This window comes from Panicum virgatum, chromosome 4N (genome assembly GCF_016808335.1).
Source record: "Panicum virgatum strain AP13 chromosome 4N, P.virgatum_v5, whole genome shotgun sequence".
Classification (NCBI taxonomy): Eukaryota; Viridiplantae; Streptophyta; class Magnoliopsida; order Poales; family Poaceae; genus Panicum; species Panicum virgatum.
Window position 1 is genome coordinate 34738817 of NC_053148.1, and position 20773 is coordinate 34759589.

General features: G+C 47.3%; 2 protein-coding genes across 3 annotated transcripts; one reads left to right on the forward strand and one right to left on the reverse strand.

Annotated features, from left to right (window-relative positions):
• Positions 1 to 920: 920 nt before the first annotated feature.
• On the reverse strand, positions 921 to 1937 carry LOC120671112. Its single transcript, XM_039951356.1, has 2 exons — positions 1796 to 1937; positions 921 to 1702 (listed from the first exon to the last, which is right to left on the reverse strand). Exon 2 carries the CDS (start codon positions 1697 to 1699, stop codon positions 1085 to 1087), a length of 615 nt encoding a protein of 204 aa, XP_039807290.1. The 5' UTR covers positions 1700 to 1702; positions 1796 to 1937; the 3' UTR covers positions 921 to 1084.
• A 7192-nt stretch (positions 1938 to 9129) lies between these two features.
• On the forward strand, positions 9130 to 14487 carry LOC120670681 (phosphoenolpyruvate carboxylase 1-like). 2 transcript variants are annotated; one of them, XM_039950835.1, is made up of 10 exons: positions 9130 to 9643; positions 9744 to 10132; positions 10219 to 10303; positions 11158 to 11380; positions 11471 to 11574; positions 11726 to 11813; positions 11913 to 12067; positions 12171 to 13169; positions 13264 to 13650; positions 13775 to 14487. In XM_039950835.1, exons 1-10 carry the CDS (start codon positions 9482 to 9484, stop codon positions 14066 to 14068), a joined length of 2886 nt encoding a protein of 961 aa, XP_039806769.1. In that variant the 5' UTR covers positions 9130 to 9481; the 3' UTR covers positions 14069 to 14487. The 2 variants fall into 2 exon arrangements, with proteins under 2 accessions (XP_039806769.1, XP_039806768.1); XM_039950834.1 differs by having other exon boundaries at positions 9314 to 9643; positions 11158 to 11574.
• Positions 14488 to 20773: the final 6286 nt, after the last annotated feature.

Here is a 20773-nt window from a genome sequence, read left to right on the forward strand (position 1 = left end):
AAATATTATCCTGCTTTTCAATCCAGTCGATCGCGGACAGCGGAGGCCATTGGCATGGCGAGCGGAAGGACAGGCGGCGGCGACATTGGCGTGCTGTGTCCACTGTACAGAGCGATCTTGGAAGGACAGAGGGGAACTCCAAGCGTATCGGTCGGACTGAGGCTGGTGCGAATCCGCGGCGAGCCGGCGACGACGCATAGCGTTGCCTCCCACGTGGCCGTCTCTGTTCCAAACATCCTACTGGATGTGAATCGTGGTACTCCATGAACGGACAAAGATGCAAATGACGAGATGTATTGGAGCAGTTCTCCGGTTCCTTTCTTAATTAAAGACTTTGCAAATGACGAGAAGCAATAATAGACTTTGTTTTTAATTTCTTTGCGTACTCTTTTCTCTATTTTTTCAGATTATGTGCTGAGAATTTTGCAAAAACATAGCTATGTGCAGTTGAGGTCGGAGATATTTCATTTTTTTAAAAAAAGTTGTATGGCTTCTAAGTTCTGGTGACTTCTGAATGCAAAACTGGATGCTGGCTATTCGATACTGTTTACTAATATTAGTATTTGGTTCTTCTTCAGAAAGCAAGGATTAGTGCAAAAGGATTGGGGATCACTGCACTACAAATTGCAGCATTGCTTGCTGCCTCTGTCTCTCTCACCCTGCAGACCCTGCCCTGCCTGAGTGTTAGAGCTGTCATGCAGGACTGCTAGCTGAGATGTCGGAACAGTGCTGTAGGCTCTGTTTCTTTCCGCTTTTCTGAACCCCACTTTTCTGAGAATCAGAATGATGAGATAAGTCTGCTGTATGTAGAATCGGTTATCTGAATAAGCTGGGTGTTTGGCTGTCCTAATTATTTTGAGTAAATTCTCTGAGTTGAGTGGTAAAATGTTTGAAATTCCCTTGAGGCGGATGACATCTCATTTTTTTGCTGAATACGAGTAGAATTCAATAATTCTTATATTTTCTAAGTATCCTGACTACATATATTACTATTAGATCAAATAGATTAATATCACAATATACCAATACATGTTCCAGCTCTAATTTCTAAACTACGAGTACATAAATGATGGATACAACTAAATCACGAAACCATAGCGGTAGCGATCGCATCACGAAATGCATTCATATCGACATCATCTCCAGTACCACCATCATCTTTGTTGTCATAAGTTGGATGAGGACTATCATCTTCAACATCTTCTTGAAAATGCGGATCTTCTAAGTCACATTCTCTAATGAAATTGTGAAGGGCCATACAAGCAACTATAATCTTGGACTGCTTGTTAACTAGATGACTGGGCAAGTTCAAGAGAATGCGCCACTTCATCTTTAGAACTCCAAATGATTGCTCAATCACATTTCTAAGGGATGAATGTGCATGATTAAACACCTCTTTAATCTCATATGCGTCAACCAAACGCTTCATGCATTGGTCTCTAAAAGTCTTCTTCTTGTTCCCCTTAGGTGAGTAATGTGCAGCCCTTTTTCCAGCCCTCCTCTCTTTACTAGTTCCAATTCTGCTTATCTCTCCATCATCATTACCCTCAGCATCACCCTCCCCAACTTGATCACTGTTGCCATGCCCTGTTGGAACATAAAAGGTCTCATTTGTAACTATAACAGCTTCAAACATTATTCTCATTTGGTCCTCATGCTCAAATGGTACAAATCTAAAATTAGAAGTACTTCCTGGCATAGCCTGAAATAAATATATAAATGCATTCATTAGATAATTAGATAATTTGTTGAAGAACTGAAATTTGGATGTATACATAATTAATGTATGGCTCACTTGTTCTTGTTCCTTCCACTGGTCATCATCAGCAACAATACAACCAGTACTGGGATCCCTTCCCAATCCTGTGGCTCTCAAATTCAAGGTCTTCCATTGTGTATACTTCTTTTTAGTACATCCCCTCGGTTCTTCATTTGCCCTTCAGTGTATGGCCATTTGGTTCGTTCAAAAAGTTTGCAAACTAGATTTGCATATCCCACATTGTTCAAACATTGTTGAGGGCGATTGTGGGAAAAAACTTCTTCGTAGCAAATATTATTGAAAACTTTGGCGGCAAATGAGTCCAATTTTGCCACAACCTCTCCTGATTTTTCCATCTAAAAATACAAGATCTAGTATTTCAAAAAAAAATTATACTACCAACTACTGTCCAATGCACATCCCACCAATGCACCAAAAATATGCATCCATCCAGCAACAAGGGCGGTAGCGTACCTTGGAGGCAGCGGTGGTGGCAGCGCTGCACTACACGGGTGGGCGGCGCACCTTGGGGGGTGGCGGTGGCGCATGACAGGGGTGGCGGCGGTGCACTGCAGGGCTGGGGCCGGCATCAGTCAGGGCCGGCGGCGCTACTCCAATCGCAAAAAAGGGGAGGCGGCTCACCTTCTTGGGGCGGCAATGGCGCACCTTCTTAGGGGCGGTAGTGGCGCACGGCAGGGGTGGTGGCGGCGCACTGCAGGGGCCGGCGTCAGTCAGGGCCGGTGGCACTACTCCAAGTGGAAAAAAGGGCGGCGGCGCACCTTCCTGGGGCAGCGGCGGTGCATGGCAAGAGCCGGGGTGACAGATCCAGGGTCAGGGGCGATGGACGGAGCGATTCCTGTCGCTGGCGCAGGACAGGGGCACCGGGGAAGCGGACGCAGGACAGGGGCAGCAGGGAAGGGGATGCAAGGGAGGGTGGGTCGGGGAAGAAGGGGTATCGGGGAGAGAGGGAGTCGGCGAAAAATCGTTCCGCTTACCAGGTACTCGAGTATTCGGACGCTTCTGGGGGAATCGGCCCGCACGTTATTCTGGAGCATCCATGGGAATCAGCGGCCCATAGAATCGAAACTTAAGCGGACCGTTTGGGTGGGATTTTTGATTTTTTTTTATCCAAAATCGGATCAAAACGAAAATAAACACGCCCATAAATTGTTGTTTGTTGCTAAGAATGATGCTGAAATTGCAAATCTGTGATTGGCATTCCACGTATTCTGTATGGTGTTCGGCACGGTGACGTAGTTCAAACTTTATTTTGATACAGGATCACCAGAGTATATATTTAGAATTTACCTAAGCCAATAAGTGAGCTCGGAAATTCTGCATAGTAGTGTACTTATTAATATCTTATTAACATGAACTAAATGGTTCACACTACTACGTAAAGCATTTGTAGCGGTGGGTAAAAACTCATTTTTAGGGGCAGGTTTCGCACCCGTTGCTGGTTTTCGCAGCTAAAAATACCTTTTTCAGGGCCAAGTAACGTAGCCGCTCTTAAAAATCTATTTTCAGATGTGGGCATGGCCTGTCCCTACAAATGAAATTTTTAATCCGTCATCCGTCCCTAAAAATGGTGCCAATTTGTAGGGGCGTGTGAGGGGGTGACCTGCCCCTACAAATAAATTTTTAGAGGCGGCTATATTGCCACATCAGCTCAATTTGTAGGAACGGGTGAAATTTTAATTTGCCCTTAAACTGAGGCGTGTTTTTGTAGGAGTGTCATGAATTGTGGAAGGTAAGTAGAGCTCCACTGTTCGGTCATATATATATATATATATATATATATATATATATATATATATATATATATATATATATATATATATATATATGGTCAGAGTTCAGAAAATTTTGCATCGACATCATAAATGTTTGTGGGGAAAATTAAAATGGTTCCACATATAAGGCAAACATAAGTAACCACGTAACTTTTCCCTGAAAAAACTTTACCCTGCAGAGAAGACAGTGACCAGCCATGGAAATGTTTGTGTTCATTAGTTGAATGACAGACAGGTTGTACCTTAACATGCAGACTTTATACATCGTGTTACAGACTGAACCATTACAACCTCTTCGGCTCTTCTTCAACAATGTGGTGATAGAAACCGTTGCAGATTTGGTGGCATGCTTATCAGGAAGGAATTAACAGCGGAGGCGGGAGGATCCCAGTGATCAGCTCTTTCATAGCTTAGGTTGACTCCATCCTCGTACTTTCGCATGGTACCCGGAAGTGCCGCCGCCGTGAGTACCGTCCAATTCTTAATAAAAGTGTCATAAATATTAAATGTCATATCATATTACAAAATTTACTAACATAAGAGACTCATTTATGAGGAGATAGGAGAGGGAGTTTCATAGGATGATATAACACTTCTCTGACATAGTTACTAAATTCCCAGTCTTTATAACTGTTAGATGATACTCTCCACTAAAACTGCTCTAAGCTCGATTATTGTCCCGTCCGCTCGAAACAGAAGACGAATGGTGCTGCCGCCCATCCCTTTCGTTTGCCATTCGAATAGCCTCTGCAGTCCGCAACTCGATGGAATTGAGAATGAAATCCAAAAGAATGTGGCTACGGATCGGGCCCTACTTGGACACGGGTAGGGTTGAACTCAAATATAAGCCACAACAAAATTAATTGCTTGCTTAATTTAAGATTCACGCAAATTTTATAGAAGGAACTGCTGGAGCAAAACTTAACACTGCCAGAAATCCTTATCAGAGACGTGATTCAATTCATATCGGTGACGCAAAAATATTGCATCACCAAATTTTCATCACTGATGTGACCAATGACCCCTCAATAGTGACGTTTTTTGCGAAAATGCATCATCAATGGGGGTAATTGTCACTACTACAAAAATGATTTGTAACAACATCTCGATTTTTTAAGGAGCGGATTAAAATTTCACCCGTTTCTACAAATATTGTGCGGTTACTGTAGCAATCTGACCACCCCTAAAAATCCATTTGTAGGGTGGCTCGCCCCCCCCCCCCCCCCCCCACCCCAACCGCCCCTACATGAGAAAGAATTTCTAGAAGTAGTTGCCGATTTATGCCATTTCATTATGCATGAAGTGATCAAGCCAAGGGGCATATTTTATAGTAAAGACCACGAATTAGCAACAAATCCTAAGTATATTGGTCTTCGTGAGTGGAAAAATAAGAAGCATCGTGCCTCCTCAAGTAGCATTGGTAACTAGGAGAAGAACATGGATTTGATCTTCATTTAATGATGTACTATATAGTAATTATGCTTTGTAATGATATATATGATTTAATTTTGTAAGCGTAATTATTATATTTATGAAACATGTTCCATGTCGATCCGATGACATTCGATCGCAAACTAACTTGATAGAATAAAATTGTGAGAATTCAAATTTTAAAAATAGCAGTGAAGTTCGAATGTCTGAACCAACGGATAGTCTACCCCCTAACTACAGACGGTTTGCTGTGATAGAACAAAATTGAGGGAATTCAAATTTTTTGGCGGGCTAGAAAATGATTCCCAGGGGGGCGGGACACCTACCCCTAGAAATGCATTTTCAGGGGCGGGTAATGTACCCGCCCTTGCAAATTGCCATTTTTAGCAGCGAAAAACAGGAGCGGGTGCGCTGTCCACCCTAAAAATGTCGTTTCAACCGCCCCTACAAAAGGTTTCTGTAGTAGTGTGGCGATATAGTTTGCCAAAACACGTCACCAATGAGGTGTCATTGGTGACATGTTTTGGCAAAAACGCATCACCAATGATGAATTGAGAAAATAAAAAAATATCAATAGTACTTTTTACTCCTTTATATATACACAGTAGTACATAGGTGGTTCACTCACCTATGCACATCATAGTTTTCTCTGATCACATATACATGCAAAAGAGCAATCATCAACAATTATTCATGTATACATCTGTGCATCTTATGATTCATTGACAAATTGTAACAACATGGGAGTAAGAACAAAAATACACATTTGGATAAGGCATACATCAAGCAACCAAATGGACATTGCAAGAAATTTATCTTCAAGTGTTGGAACCTACCACATCCAAGATAATGAATACAGCAACCATAAAATAAAGCAAAAGTCGCTAAGAGTTGCAAACTGGTAGTACAATACTTAAGTCTACTTGTACCAACAGTCTCAAAAATGGCACCCTCGGCCTTCAACTTGTGAACCAGTGCCCTACAATATCCATGTACAAGTTCAAAAGTTAGCAATCAATTGTGCCAGCTTATCGAGATTCACTTACATCCGTGCATCTTAAGATTCACTTACATCTTCAAAAAATAAGTTAACAAATCAAGGATGCTAGTCATTTTCTAGTTGTTCATGCAACTAACACAACAATCATGAAGCCTGAGAACTGATACTAGGGAAACAAACAAACTCATTTACAAATGTTAGATAACCCCACTGATAAACAACTCGGACACAGTTTATGATGACAACTTTGGATGAGTAGCATCATGCACGCCTACTTGAAGGAAGAAAATTCACGACCCACCTGGTGGGACAACTTCCATGATGCTGATGACGCATGACAATCAACACCATCAGGGATATTGTGATTCCGCAAGAGTTTCACGCCATCCTAGTCGGCTCCATAGTGCATCCGAAACCATACACAAAGAATGCCGAGCGCTCAAGCTGGTTGGACGACGTGAAACTCCAACGAAATCGCAATCTCCCGATGATGTCGATCGCCATATGTTAGCATCCTAGGCGGTGTCGCACGAGATACGTCTTGTGGTACCGCACGCCATAGAGAATTTAATTACTTTTGTACTTAAACCAAGAGTTCTTTTTCTTAAAATGTGTCTATTTCTATTTCTCTCATATTCTTGCCGTTTAGTTTTTTTGCTCAAATCAAACAAAATATAATTCATCCCTCAAGTGTTAAAACTAGAGGTCATATCGTATATGTTGGGAATGTTTTACGGTGGTCCTGTGTGATGTGGTAGCCACAACACCAACTTGGTTCCGCATGTCCTTCTCGGTCACACACACAATTACAAAACGTTCCTCTCTATAATAGTGGAGCATAGTAGTGCTAATGTTGAACAATATCGCTGTTGAAATATAGGGATGAACGCAAAAATGAAAAAAAATCATGTTTACTATGGATTATTTTTTAGATTCTCATCTTTTTTGCATTAAAAATGAGAATGAAAATGGTATTCTTTAAAAAGGAATAAAAAATGATTATGACGTAAGTAAACATAAACAAGATTTTGGGTTGTTTTAGTAATTTTTTAGGTTTCCATATTAGACCGGTAATTAGTGCCTCAAAAATTACAACAAAATGTTTTGGTGGTTAGATACACCGCTCGCTCAAGGTCAAACAACCAAGTGCCACCTTTAGAGGAATAGATGGTGAACTAGCACACGTACTATTCCTAGCCTCCTAGGCTCCAAACTAATGATCACTTGCTCAATGTAAACTTATCCTTGCATATATTGATGTGCTGTGAGGTTTATCTAGTGTGGCTAGAGGTACAAACTTAGAACAAGTATTCATCCCATGTTATCGTATCAATGAATAAACTGTCACGCTCTAATCCATGTCGCTGCACCATCAAGAATATGCTCCTATTCACTAAAACCCTCCCAACCAGCAAGGTTCTTGGATTATCACCACCAAGATGGGCGCCAAGCTGGATGGGCAAGTTGCTCTTCAAGCCTCTCCTCCACTTAGCGCCATCATTATTATGGAGCATGAGCTGTAATAGCAAGCAAGGGCCTATGTGAACCCGTGGAATCCTCTTGTCATTGCTTCATACACAAAACTAGAGATTCAAGAAGGTGAGCCCAAAGGCTAGCTCCAAGACACCGGCACTCTATGCTTACAAGTGTGAACTATACCTTGATCTATGCGCAATGAAGTGACACCTTATACGCAAATTTGTCTAGCCTAGACTAGAAATAATCCCCCTTGTGCTAACTATCTTGGATGATGATTTTTACTTTGGTGGCTTGGTAGTTTTCTCAATACATAAGGTGTACCTTACTGTGGAGCAATAGGTCATATTAGCTATAGAGATAGAGGTGCACTTACTCTAGGCGGCTAGCTAGCTCAGAGGCATGGATGCGGTCAGTGATCGGCCTTCTGGCATGCGACTGCCTGCCCCTTTATGTAAATTCTACATTATTGACACCATTACTTTTCCTCCAGTCATGAATGACTTCCGTTCCATTTCAATTTTTGAATGGCCTCGGCTCTTGCTCAAACTGAACCACTCCTGAGTCATCCTGACTCCTTGCAGGAGATGTGTGTGAGAGCTGAGCGTTGGTGACTTCCCTTCTCTGTGGTGGACATAAACCCAACTGGATGGCTCATATTGAGGACCTTCCATTGCAGTATGGCGAGCCCAGACACACCACATGCAAATTCTGCCAAGTCGAGGAGCAGAAGAAGTCACGACCGACGGGTATGGTTTTGTCAGGATCGCGTCAAGACACAACTGCAGCAGAAGAAGACAAGTGAGGGGTGGCAGGTATTCTTTTGTCTCGATCGTGTCTACGGCCTGATCCAGACGAAAACGAGCACATCAGCCCTCAGCTCTGGCCCTTGCAGGAGTTTTATCAATAAACAGATGTAGTCTGAGTATCGCTAAAGAATTTTATTCTGGAATTAAGAGTGGTTACTGACAGCATTAATTTCTACTTATGTATTGCAATTATCAACTCGCAATTTTCTATTCGAGTAACAGCAAGTTTAGTGTTTGTGCCACAGATTGACATGAAGTATCACCTTCTGAAAGATAGAGTCTAGGATTAAATAATTAAGATTGAGGACATTAGTACTGAATTTATATTTGCCGACCGGCTTTTGAAAGGCCTATCACCCAGTTTTTTACTGGAAGACCTCTGATTCTGGACAAAAGAGGATCATTTATGAAACCAACTCCCATAATGTATTATGTGAATCTCTGATTGATTTGGAATGTAATACTATAAGTAATGCGGTCCAGTAATTCGTTATTGATCACCATGACACATTGCTCTAGTGTGAACGAAGTTCCACTTTGGAAGGGTTTATGATGATTAACCTTAAAATGAAGGGGAGAATCTTGGATTAATCTTGAGGCTAACAATAAGTTCGAGATTTTGGTCCCCGTCACCTAGTGTGAATTATATATTGTACATTATTGACACCATTTTGCTCCAAAGTTTTGATTTTCGAATGGCTTGGGCTCTTGCTCGATCTGAACCACTCCTGAGTCGATCCTGACACCTTGCAGGAGAAGTAGTGTGTGTGAGCTAAGTGTGGGTGACCTTAATTCTCTCATCTGTGGTGGACATGGACCCAACTGGATATGATGATGGTCTTGTATTGAGGACCTTCCATTGCAGTAGCAGTACGGCAAGTCAAGACACACCGCAGGCGCGCGAATTCTGCCAAAAGGCCAGGAGCACAAGAAGGCAAGCTACGGTTTTGTCCGGATCGCTCCCCTCGCGCGGTGGCCGCCGGTCACATGCCCTCTCCTGTGGATCGGATAAGCCTAGCCTCCTTTCCAACCGCCAAGAGGCCGCGCGCGTTCCCGTGCACACACTCGCCCGCTCCCCGCCCCTATTTAAAGCCACCCGTGCTCCCGCCGTGCACCGCAACTGCAGCTGCTAGCTAGCCCGGCGCGCGCCCCCCTCTCCAGCCACCTAGCTAGCCTCGCTTGCCGGCCTCCCCGCCCGCCCGCGCACGGCGCCATGGCGTCCTCCGAGCGCCACCACTCCATCGACGCGCAGCTCCGGCAGCTGGCCCCCGGCAAGGTCTCCGAGGATGACAAACTCGTCGAGTACGACGTCCTCCTCATGGAGCGCTTCCTCGACATCCTCCAGGACCTCCACGGCCCCGCCATCCGCGAATTCGTAAGCACCGATTGATCGATCGACGCTCGATCACCTTTGCTTCCGATCGATCCAGTTCGCCGGCCGGCCGCCTGATCGATCGAGTTCGCATTGCCTGCAGGTCCAGGACTGCTACGAGCTGTCGGCGGAGTACGAGGGCGACCGCAACGCCGCGCGCCTCAAGGAGCTCGGGTCCAGGCTCGCCGCGCTGGCCCCCGCCGACGCCATCCTCGTCGCGGGCTCCATCCAGCACATGCTCAACCTCGCCAACCTCGCCGAGGAGCTGCAGATCGCCAACCGCCGCCGGAACAAGCTCAAGAGCGGGGACTTCGCCGACGAGGGCTCCGCCACCACCGAGTCCAACATCGACGAGACCATCAAGCGCCTCGTCGACCTCGGCAAGTCCAAGGAGGAGGTGTTCGAGGCGCTCAAGAACCAGTCCGTCGACCTCGTCCTCACCGCGCACCCCACGCAGTCCGTCCGGAGGTCGCTCCTCCAGAAGCACGCCAGGTACGTATCACTCTCCTCATTTTCCCTTCGATTTCGTTCGGCATTACACAACTGAAATGCGTCTTCCGTCTTGTGCTTGCACGCAGGATCCGGAACTGCATCAATCAGCTGAATGCCAAGGACGTCACGGAGGACGAAAAGAAGGAGCTCGACGAGGCTCTTTCCAGGGAGGTACGTGCATTTGACACTAGTGAATATGAAAATACCATTAGTATAATTATTTTCTAGTTATAAATGAAAACAAAGATAGTCCAAATAAAATTTTCAGTAGCCGGTATACTGAACTTTTCAGTAGTATATAGTTAATCTAAACCTTAGGATGTTTCTATACTAGTCCTTTTCATACACTAGTATAGACCAATATTGTGTATCATAAAATACCTCTGTCTGAGGTCTTTGCTAAGTTGCATCAGACTAGTTACCTGTCAGACAGGGTATTCTGACATTATTTCCCCCATGTGAGGCGGAAGAGTGGAGAGTGGAGACCCGTCTCTTTTGGTCGTTACATTCTTCTTTTAATTTGATAGAGATAGAACACAATACGTGGACTGGTAAGTTAAAGACATTGTGAATGACACGTGTAATTTATTAGTGGGCTAGAAAATCCTTCAATATACGTGTATGGTATATATTAATGGTAGGGTTCAAGTTCATTTAGACCTTCGGTTCTGTGCTAATGAAACAATACAGGCTGTTTGTTTGTATGAGGTGTGTGTGGCTGACAAGCCTAGAAGACGTGCTCTCTAACTAAAAATTTAAGACAAGTCAGAATTTTTACTCCTTAAATAATTGTTGCAAGCAGCTAAAGATAAGTCAGAATTTTCCACTCCATTAATTTGTTATAATAATTACAAATTCAAAGCAGCCTTTGTTATCAGATCCCAAATACCTTTTTTAGGGCTATCTACTATTAGATCAAAAATACTGTGCAGAACGGAGGCCATGTATGTTATGTAGAAAAATAAAAAAAATACTTAGCTTAGTGCTGAATTTGATATGTATGTTGGTTCTTCACGTACGTACAGATCCAAGCAGCCTTCAGAACTGATGAGATCCGGAGAGCACAGCCGACCCCACAGGACGAAATGCGTTACGGGATGAGCTACATCCACGAAACCATCTGGAAGGGTGTTCCCAAGTTTCTGCGTCGTCTGGACACTGCTCTGAAGAACATCGGGATCGACGAGCGTCTCCCCTACAATGTTCCTCTCATCCAGTTTTGTTCTTGGATGGGTGGCGACCGTGATGGTACGTACGATCCATCCCCAGTTTCGGTTTTCAGATTATTGCTTATGAGTAAGTATGTATTAATTAGTGGTGATTTTTTGGTTTGCGTAGGAAACCCAAGAGTTACGCCTGAGGTGACAAGGGATGTATGCTACCTGTCACGGATGATGGCTGCAAACTTGTACTTCTATGGGCTAGAAGAACTCATGTTTGAGGTACGGTAAATGCATATTAGTATTTGGACTGAACGCTGCCTGTCTGCCTATGGCTGGTGCTAATTTGGTGTGAGAGGAAAATAATGCTGGCTGGTTGACTGACAAGTCAAGTGAACATACACAGCTCACTGATACATGAATTTATTTCCAGCTCTCTATGTGGCGCTGCAACGACGAACTCCGTGCTCGCGCGCAAGAAATACACAGTGCTCCGAAGAAAGCTGCCAAGCACTACATAGGTGACAAAACATTATTATATATATTTCCACTAGCCAGTCAGCCTTATACTTTTCAGATTTGAAATACGTGCTGAAGAGAATTCATATGTATATCCGCAGAATTCTGGAAGCAAATTCCTCTAAGTGAGCCGTATCGCGTGGTGCTTGGTGACGTGAGGGACAAACTGTACAACACCCGCGAGCGTGCGCGCCAACTGCTGACCAATGAGTTTTCTGACATTCCGGAGGAATTGACCTTTAGCAATGTTCAGCAGGTAATGTAATGCAATGTAATTAGAGAATGTTCATAAACAAATTGATCTCATCATTTATTGGCTAATACTAGTCACTGTACTCACTGTCTGATACAAACTTCAGTTCCTGGAGCCCCTTGAGCTGTGCTACAAATCACTGTGCGAGAGCGGCGACAAGACGATCGCCGACGGGAGGCTGCTGGACTTCCTCCGGCAGGTCTCCGCCTTCGGGCTCTCCCTCGTGAAGCTGGACATCCGGCAGGAGTCGGAGCGGCACACCGACGTGATCGACGCCATCACCACGCACATCGGCATCGGCTCCTACCGCTCCTGGCCCGAGGAGAAGCGCCAGGAGTGGCTGCTGTCCGAGCTGCAAGGCAAGCGCCCGCTGCTCGCCCCGGACATGCCCCAGACCGAGGAGATCGCCGACGTGCTCGGCTGCTTCCGCGTCCTCGCCGAGCTGCCCCGCGACAGCTTCGGCCCCTACATCATCTCCATGGCCACCGCGCCGTCGGACGTGCTCGCCGTCGAGCTCCTGCAGCGCGAGTGCCACATACGCGACCCGCTGCCCGTGGTGCCGCTCTTCGAGAGGCTCGCCGACCTGCAGAACGGGCCCGCGTCCATGGAGCGCCTCTTCTCCGCGGACTGGTACCTGAAGCGGATCAACGGCAAGCAGCAGGTCATGATCGGCTACTCCGACTCCGGCAAGGACGCCGGCCGCCTGTCCGCGGCGTGGCAGCTGTACAGGGCGCAGGAGGAGCTCGCGCAGGTGGCCAAGAAATACAACGTCAAGCTGACCATGTTCCACGGCCGCGGCGGCACCGTCGGCAGGGGTGGCGGCCCGTCGCACCTCGCCATCCTGTCGCAGCCGCCGGACACCATCAACGGGTCCATCCGGGTGACGATCCAGGGCGAGGTCATCGAGCACTCCTTCGGCGAGGAGCACCTCTGCTTCCGGACGCTGGAGCGGTTCACGGCGGCGACGCTGGAGCACGGCATGCACCCGCCGGTGTCCCCCAAGCCCGAGTGGCGCAAGCTCATGGACGAGATGGCCGTCGTGGCCACGGACGAGTACCGCTCCATCGTCGTCAGGGAGCCGCGCTTCGTCGAGTACTTCCGATCGGTAAGCTACTAAGCTATATCCATCATTGATCATTAATCCATCCATGGATCGGTCCATCATCTAATAAAAATTCCTCCTCGATCGTACGTTCCAGGCCACGCCTGAGACGGAGTACGGCAAGATGAACATCGGCAGCCGGCCGGCGAAGAGGAAGCCCCAGGGCGGCATCACGTCGCTCCGCGCGATCCCCTGGATCTTCTCGTGGACGCAGACGAGGTTCCACCTCCCCGTGTGGCTCGGCGTCGGCGCCGCGTTCCAGTCCGCCATTAAGAAGGACAGCAAGAACATCCAGAAGCTCAAGGAGATGTACAAGGAGTGGCCCTTCTTCAGGGTCACCATTGACCTGCTGGAAATGGTCTTCGCCAAGGGGGACCCCAGCATCGCCGCCTTGTACGACGAGCTGCTTGTCGCCGACGAGCTCAAGCCCTTGGGGGAGCAGCTGAGGAACAAGTACCTGGAGACGCAGCAGCTTCTCCTGCAGGTACTGAAACAAAAAAGAAAGACTCTGAAAATTTCACAGCATTTTCATATGAAGCTTGATGCACGGTGATGATTCAATGAGCTCCTGATTACTTACTGCTACTCATGATCTGTGATGTATTCAGATCGCTGGGCACAAGGAAATCCTCGAGGGCGATCCCTACCTCAAGCAGGGGCTGCGGCTGCGCAACCCCTACATCACGACGCTGAACGTGTTCCAGGCCTACACCCTGAAGCTGATGAGGGACCCGAGCTTCAAGGTCGAGAAGCAGCCGCCAATGTCCAAGGAGTTCTCCGACGAGAAGAAGCCCGCCGGGCTGGTGGAGCTCAACCCTGCCAGCGAGTACCCGCCGGGGCTGGAGGACACGCTCATCCTCACCATGAAGGGTATCGCCGCCGGCATGCAGAACACCGGCTAGGAGGCCACCGGCTGCCCTGCTCCTCTGCGCTCCGCTCCTCAACTGCAGAGTACTGCTGCTCATCAAGGCACCAGCGTGTCGATGCGCATGTATCCTTTTCAATTCACGCTTGATGTACGTGTCGGCTGTGTCAAACCTGTGTCCGTGTCTGGTTTCGTTTGTCTGAGCTGGAGCTCGGCTTGTTTGCTCACCGAGCCCAGCGCGTCCTGTATGGTTGAGCCAGAGGCGTAGTCCACGCCGTGGCGCGTCGCGTCGGCGCGCGGCATGATCTAGCGTGCGGGATGGCGCACGCGGAGAGCGGATCATGGCGCGCGCGTGCAGGGACGGCGAGACCGAGCTCTGCCTTTCCTTTTTCACACTCGGTTTGTAATAATCGATACATATATGAATAAATAAAGGGGTCAATACAGAAAAAAAAACGCCGCACGTTACGCGCGCGGCAAAAAAAAAAACTCCTCAGTGTTCATCAATTTCCTTTTTTTGTTCTTGAGATCCTGAGCCGCCTACTGGTCTTGGCCGGCTGACATGCATGATGTACAACCTCTTCTTGGCTGCTCAAGCGTTTTTCATCACTGATCTGCAACATTGTTCACTTCCTGCTTGTGCACTTATCATCACTGAATATGCCATAGATGTAGGATGAACCAGTTCATTTTTCATTCAAAATAGGCTGAGCCAACCAGGGGCGGAGCGCCTGTTATGGCGCACTATGGCGGGCGCCATACCTAAAATCTGAGCTCAATTTTTTTTTCCTCCCTCCGCGTTGCATTTCGAGCGCTAGGGCGCGGATCTTGTCTGGGAAGAGAGTAAAGAACGGAGACAACCTGTGGTTATCCCACGGGTCAAGGAGGCAACAGCCGTCGTAGTACAGGGTCGTCGCCGAGCAGAGAAGGGGGAGGACTGGAGGGGCCCGCTGCGCCCACGGGTAGAGGAGAAAGCTTGACCGCGGAGACGCTCGGTGAGGCAATGGTGAGGAGGTGGAGATGAAGAACGTCGGCGTGGAGGAGGCTCGTCGATCTGGGTGAGGCCGCGAGGACGACAACCAGCTAACTTTATTTAAGGCATGGTGCGCATGAGATCTCTTGTGTTGCCCCGTTGGAGATAAGAGAGGAGAGAGAGAGCCAGTAAAAAAAAGGATCCTGCTTTGTTGTGACCGCACAGTCCTTGGCTCCTTGGGTGCTGTGTGTGTGGACGTAAAAGATTTCACAGCGGCATTGGATAGTTTGGTCAAGGTCCTTGACCTCCCGCCACGGTCTTCTCACTTCACGCAGTTGGGCCAGTTTCCAGGGGCGAAGCGTCTGTTATGACGCACTATGCCACGCGCTATATCTAAAATCTAAGCTCAAAAAAAAAATTCTCCCCCCGCGTTGCATTCCGCCCGCCGCCCGTCCGGTAGCCGCCTCCGCGCCGCCGCCAGCCGCCCCGCCTCCGCCTCCGCCATACCTCAAATTTCATCCGTCCTCCGCCACTGGAGCCAACATTTACATCTATCATAAGTTGGTGCACTAGCAGACCAAGTCAAACTGCTGTGTACATTATTAGGACAAACAACGCCCCCGAAAGAGTGTGCAAGCTTGTTTTCCTACAAAGAGTATGTGCTTGCTTGCTTTCACGACAGGAGGTTTTGGCTTTTCTCTTCTCTTCAATTCGTTCCGCCTAAACTAATCCAGACCAATCTTCCGCACAATGGCAGCGCTCAAATAGCTGGAGCTGCCGGGTTCTTGACAACCTCCTGGCAGTCCCGAAGCCATGCATATTATGAACCTAAAACCTACAAGGAGAGGGCTCTCCATATAAACATATCTTGAGAGGTCTTCTTTTACTTTCTTAAGCATATAATCAGTGGCAGAGCCAGGAATTCGTGGCTGGATATGCCATATATATAAAAAAAGAAGCAAATACGTGAAAAATGTCAAAGCAAATTCACAATATAATCGATGATAAGTTATAATGGCCGTAACAAATCCGTAACAGTAACCAAACTGCAAGTTCTAAATATGAATGTTAAATAATATTACAAAACAGTGGTATGAGGAGAGGATGCGAGCGATGGCTGATAGGGGTGAGGACGTGAGATGCTAGTCCTACCCGCCGGTCGCCGGAGTGGGGAGCCACCGTCCTGTTGAGCGCCAACCACCGACTGGAAAGGACATGGGATGTTAGACCGCTAGGGGTGGACGTGTCGGTGTTTAGCCGCCAAGCCTGCTCAGAGATACCCTTAGCAGTAGGACTGTAGTCAAGGGTTCGACTAACTCTAGGACTTGGTGGTGCAAAGAACACAAGGATTTAGACAGGTTCGGGCCGCGAGGTGTGTAATACCCTACGTCATGTGCGGTTGTTTGTATTTCCTTAGATGTTGTATGAGGTTGTCTCTCTTTTGAGGGGGTCCCTGCCCGCCCTTATATATTCTGGGGGTCAGGGTTACATGGAAATTCCTAGCCGAGTATCGTTGGATTCCTACTACAACCAGACCGGGTAGTTTCCTTGTACTATAGCTAGACCTATACCTATTCGGGAAGTTCCAAAAGAGGTAAGGTACATCCATGTGCTATCCCTTACTCTAGAATATTCTATGCCTACGAGTAGTTTCACTGCCACGGGTCTGACAGGACGCAACTCGCAGAGCAGGACATGAGCGGTACTCAGCATCGACGGGATCACGAGACGGACGAAATTTTTGTATTTCTAGGCTTTGTTGTATTGAGCCTATGAGCCATATTTGACATCATAAATTTGTATATACTTATTAATATTTCCTCCCAAATTTTGGGTATGCCAAGGAATACAGGGCATACCCTACTCATGCATATAGCACAAAGTAACTCTTACAAATGAGGAAGTAACAAATCGATTTCTTACTTTCTTCTCTTCTCCTCCGACGAGCATTTCTTCCCCGGTGACGAGTCCGACAAGCTCCCCTTTAGGTTAGGGGGTTGAGGTTGGGGTGAGGGTTTCGGGGTTTTGGGTTGGGGATGTTTGGTTGCCGGATCTAAAGGGGTGGCCAGGTTTGCCGCAGGACCAGTGGTGGTGCTACATTGCGGGCGGTGACGCTGGCAGCGATGGCGCTGCCGGGTGGGTGAAGGAGGATGGCGATTGGAGATGCTGGCAGCAGGGGGCATCAGATGGAGGGAGAGGGGTGGGCTAGGATAGAGTTGTCCTTGCCGATATCGGGGGCAATGCCGGTGAGGTGGGGGCTAGAGTCTAGCGGCGAGGTGGGGGCACTCGTGCAGATTTAGGTGGATGGGAGGGGAGGGGGAAAGAGAGGGTGGTCCTAGCCGGCGCTGAGGGGAGGGAAGCGGAGGGTGGGGCAACACTGGTCGCTAGAGGTGGTTGCAGGTTAGGGCTGTGTTCGCTAGCTGCATATCACGAGGAAGATGAAGAGCTGGCGGCACAACAAAATACATACCCTAGGGTGGTCTGCAGTATGGGAAAGGATATGTTGCTCTGGCCTTGTGTGATCACATGGGTTGGCCCATCAGATCTCCAACGACAGGTCGTTCGTGTAGATGCCTCCAAAACCGAATAAGCTACATGGAGAGGGCTCTCGAGTTATGATATATCAAGAGCCCTATTTGTTACTTCTATGAATCATTGGGGAAATAGCTTCACAAAGTAACAAACATTGAAAAGTAGGAAGAAAAAGGCTCCAACGATGGGCGGTGCTTCGACAACGCTAGGGTTCGGGATCTGGGGGTCCGAGGGTCAATTGTATGCTCCAAGGTCTAGAGGTTCAGAGGAGGCGGACGGCCCAGCAGTGGTGGTGGATGGTGAGGCAAGGCGGCAATGGTGCCTCTGGCTAGGGCGGCGAAGGACATCCGATGGGTGCTGGCGAGATGGGGATGTTCGCCGAAGATGAAGAAGATATGGACGTGAAGGAGGATAGTGAAGGGAAGGAGAGGGGTGGGAGGATGGCCCTCCTCACCGGTGTCGGAGACGATGCCGGTGAGGGGGAGATCAGAGGTGGGGGTGGAGCGAGCAGATGGGCTGAGGGTTGATGGCTTGGAGGTGGGGAAAGGGACGGGAGGAAGGGCTGCCCTCGCTGGCATTAAAGATGACGTCTGACACTGTTGGGGTGAGCGGCAGGACAATGTGGCGAAGAAGATGGAGCGGATGGAGCCAGATGATTTTCTTTTCTTTTTTTTTACCACGGGCAACTAGATGAGGTGCAGGGAGAGCCCCAGCCCCCTAAATGGGTAAAAAAAAAGTCAATATGACCATCTTAAATTGAAATATACAGTAGGGTCAGATGCACGACATCATATCAACATGATATATGGAGGACACTATCGGTGTTTACTGCCAAACCTGCTCAAGGATACCCTTATCAGTAGTGTTGTAGATAAGGATCAACTGCTCTGGAACTCGATTGTGCAAGGAACACAAAGATTTAGACAGGTTCGGGCCGCGAGTTGCATAATACCCTATATCATGTGTGGTTGTTTGTATTGCCTTAGGTGTTGATGTGTTTCGAGGGGGGTCCCTGCCCGCCCTTATATATCCAGGAGGACAAGGTCGCATGGAGAGTCCTAGCCGAGTACAGTGGGAATCCTACTACAACAATCGGGCAGTTTCCTTGTATAGCGGCTAGTTCTACACCTATTCGGGTAGTTACAAGAGAGGTAAGGTATATCCATAAGCTATCCCTTACTTTAGAACATTCTATGCCTATAAGCAGTCCCGCTGCCCCAGGTCTGACAAGCCCCCGAGCTCTTCGTAGCCGAGTCCTGCAGGCGTCGAGTACTTGGCGTGGCGTCTTCGAGTACTTCAAGTAGTCAGAACGTCCTTCTGGTTGCTTTCTGAGTCTTTCTTCAGATATGTCGAGTAGTCCTCCAAGTACTTCCGGTTGCTTTGAGGCTGAGGTTCTCAAGCCCCGATATCATATATGGTGCGCGAAGTATTCGCGCTCCATATGGAGTAGCCCCCGAGCCTTAGCTTGAATCGTAGAATCAGGCTGAGAGTCACTTCAGTCTTTTTCTTTCTTTATTTTCCAAAAAAATTGAAAAATAAATCTCTGATGCACATATCCCGCAGTCCCTGAGCCTTAAATCAAAATCTTGCATCTTGCGGGTAGCCCCCGGGCAAAGATTTGGAATTAAGGATCTAAGACGTGGCATCAGAGTTTATTCCTAAAAATATCTGTAGGTTTAATCAAATCTGATATCCGAAAATATCACTTTTTCGGGTAATATCCCAGAAAAATGATACGATTGGATATGCCACACAGATTGCACCCGTAATATCCTCAAAAATAAAATCCGGGATACTTATCTATATATTGTACGCTCACATGGGAATTCACTGTGTGGAGAATCTATACTATTATACATGTGATTGCCGCCACTATAGCATCACGGGTTGTCCTCCAGTGAAACCCCACGTGGTTATAAAAGGTGGATGAGAGGATTTGCCAGAAGCACCATCAGTCTAAAGCCATGGCTTGCACTTGGTGTTCTTGCTCTCGACCTCCTGAAATTTTTGTAATGCTTTTCAGCAAAAGATGCTAGAAGAGGACTTGCGAGTGACAAGAGAAGTCCCTGCTACCTCATCCTGCAATCCTGCTTCTCTCAGCGGATCCATACTAGACATCATGTCCTTGCATATACCAATGAGGCAAGTTCTCGGAGGACGAGTGGCATCTAGTTGTGTCATACTCTTGGGGTTCCCAGATTGTGGGTGCCCAAGAACTGCCATCTCTGGTGAGGAGAATTAATCTTGTCACAACGTATTCAGGGAGAAGGAGAAATTACTTTGCAAGATGCTACAACAGATTTTGCGAGGCGATTACTGTAATCTGCCTCCTTACTCTTGAAACTTTTCTCCCAGAATACGAGTGTCATTATTCCCTAAGTGGGAATAACAAGTTTGTACTTTGTTACAGCCTCGGGCCGATCTAGCTGCAGCAGGCCTCGCCTAGGAGATCCAGGAGGTGTGCTTGCATGTCCGAGTCATTGTAAACTTTTAGAAAAAAGTACTCGAGCTGTAATATCGAGTAGTTTTACTAGTTTGAGTACTTTCTTCTTTATTGGAATGTAATCCCAAAAGAAGAAAACTTATGTCGAGTAGTTGTCAAGAGATGCAAATGTTTTCTTTTTCCGGAATGTAATCTCAGAAAAAGAAATGTTTCAAAAATCATGTTTTTAACGTAAAAGGTAACTGACTCTTAACCTTCTGGGTATTTACCGTTTTGCCACCGCTGCTATAAAGTAGAACGGTAAACTAGGTTTTATCCCACCGGCCGCCATTCTTCCTCTCTTACTGTTTAGGTCTGTTTCCTGCGCTCCTTAGAGCTTCCAGATCTAAACCGCCTCCTTGCTCTCTCTTGGTCCCAAATCCTTGATTAGGGCTTAGCCATTGCAAGCGCGTGAAGCATTCTGTGAACTTCCGAATGGCCCCCAAGAAGTCAAGCAAGAGCAAGGGTGTGGCTGCAGAGCCGACCCGCAAGGAAGTGCTCTGACTCTGACCTGGAGCGACTTGTTTCTAATGGTCTTTTACCAACAAAGTCAGTAATCCCATGGCGTACTGCCTCGGGTGAAGGTCGTCCGTATGAAAATACGGGCGAAATTGTTGCTTTTGCCCATTATTTTGAACGGGGATTGGGGCTCCCTTGTTCGGCATTCTTTTCTGGGCTCTTGTCATATTACAGGATCCAACTTCACCATCTGACCCCAAATTCGTTTATTCATATTTCTATCTTCGTACATTTGT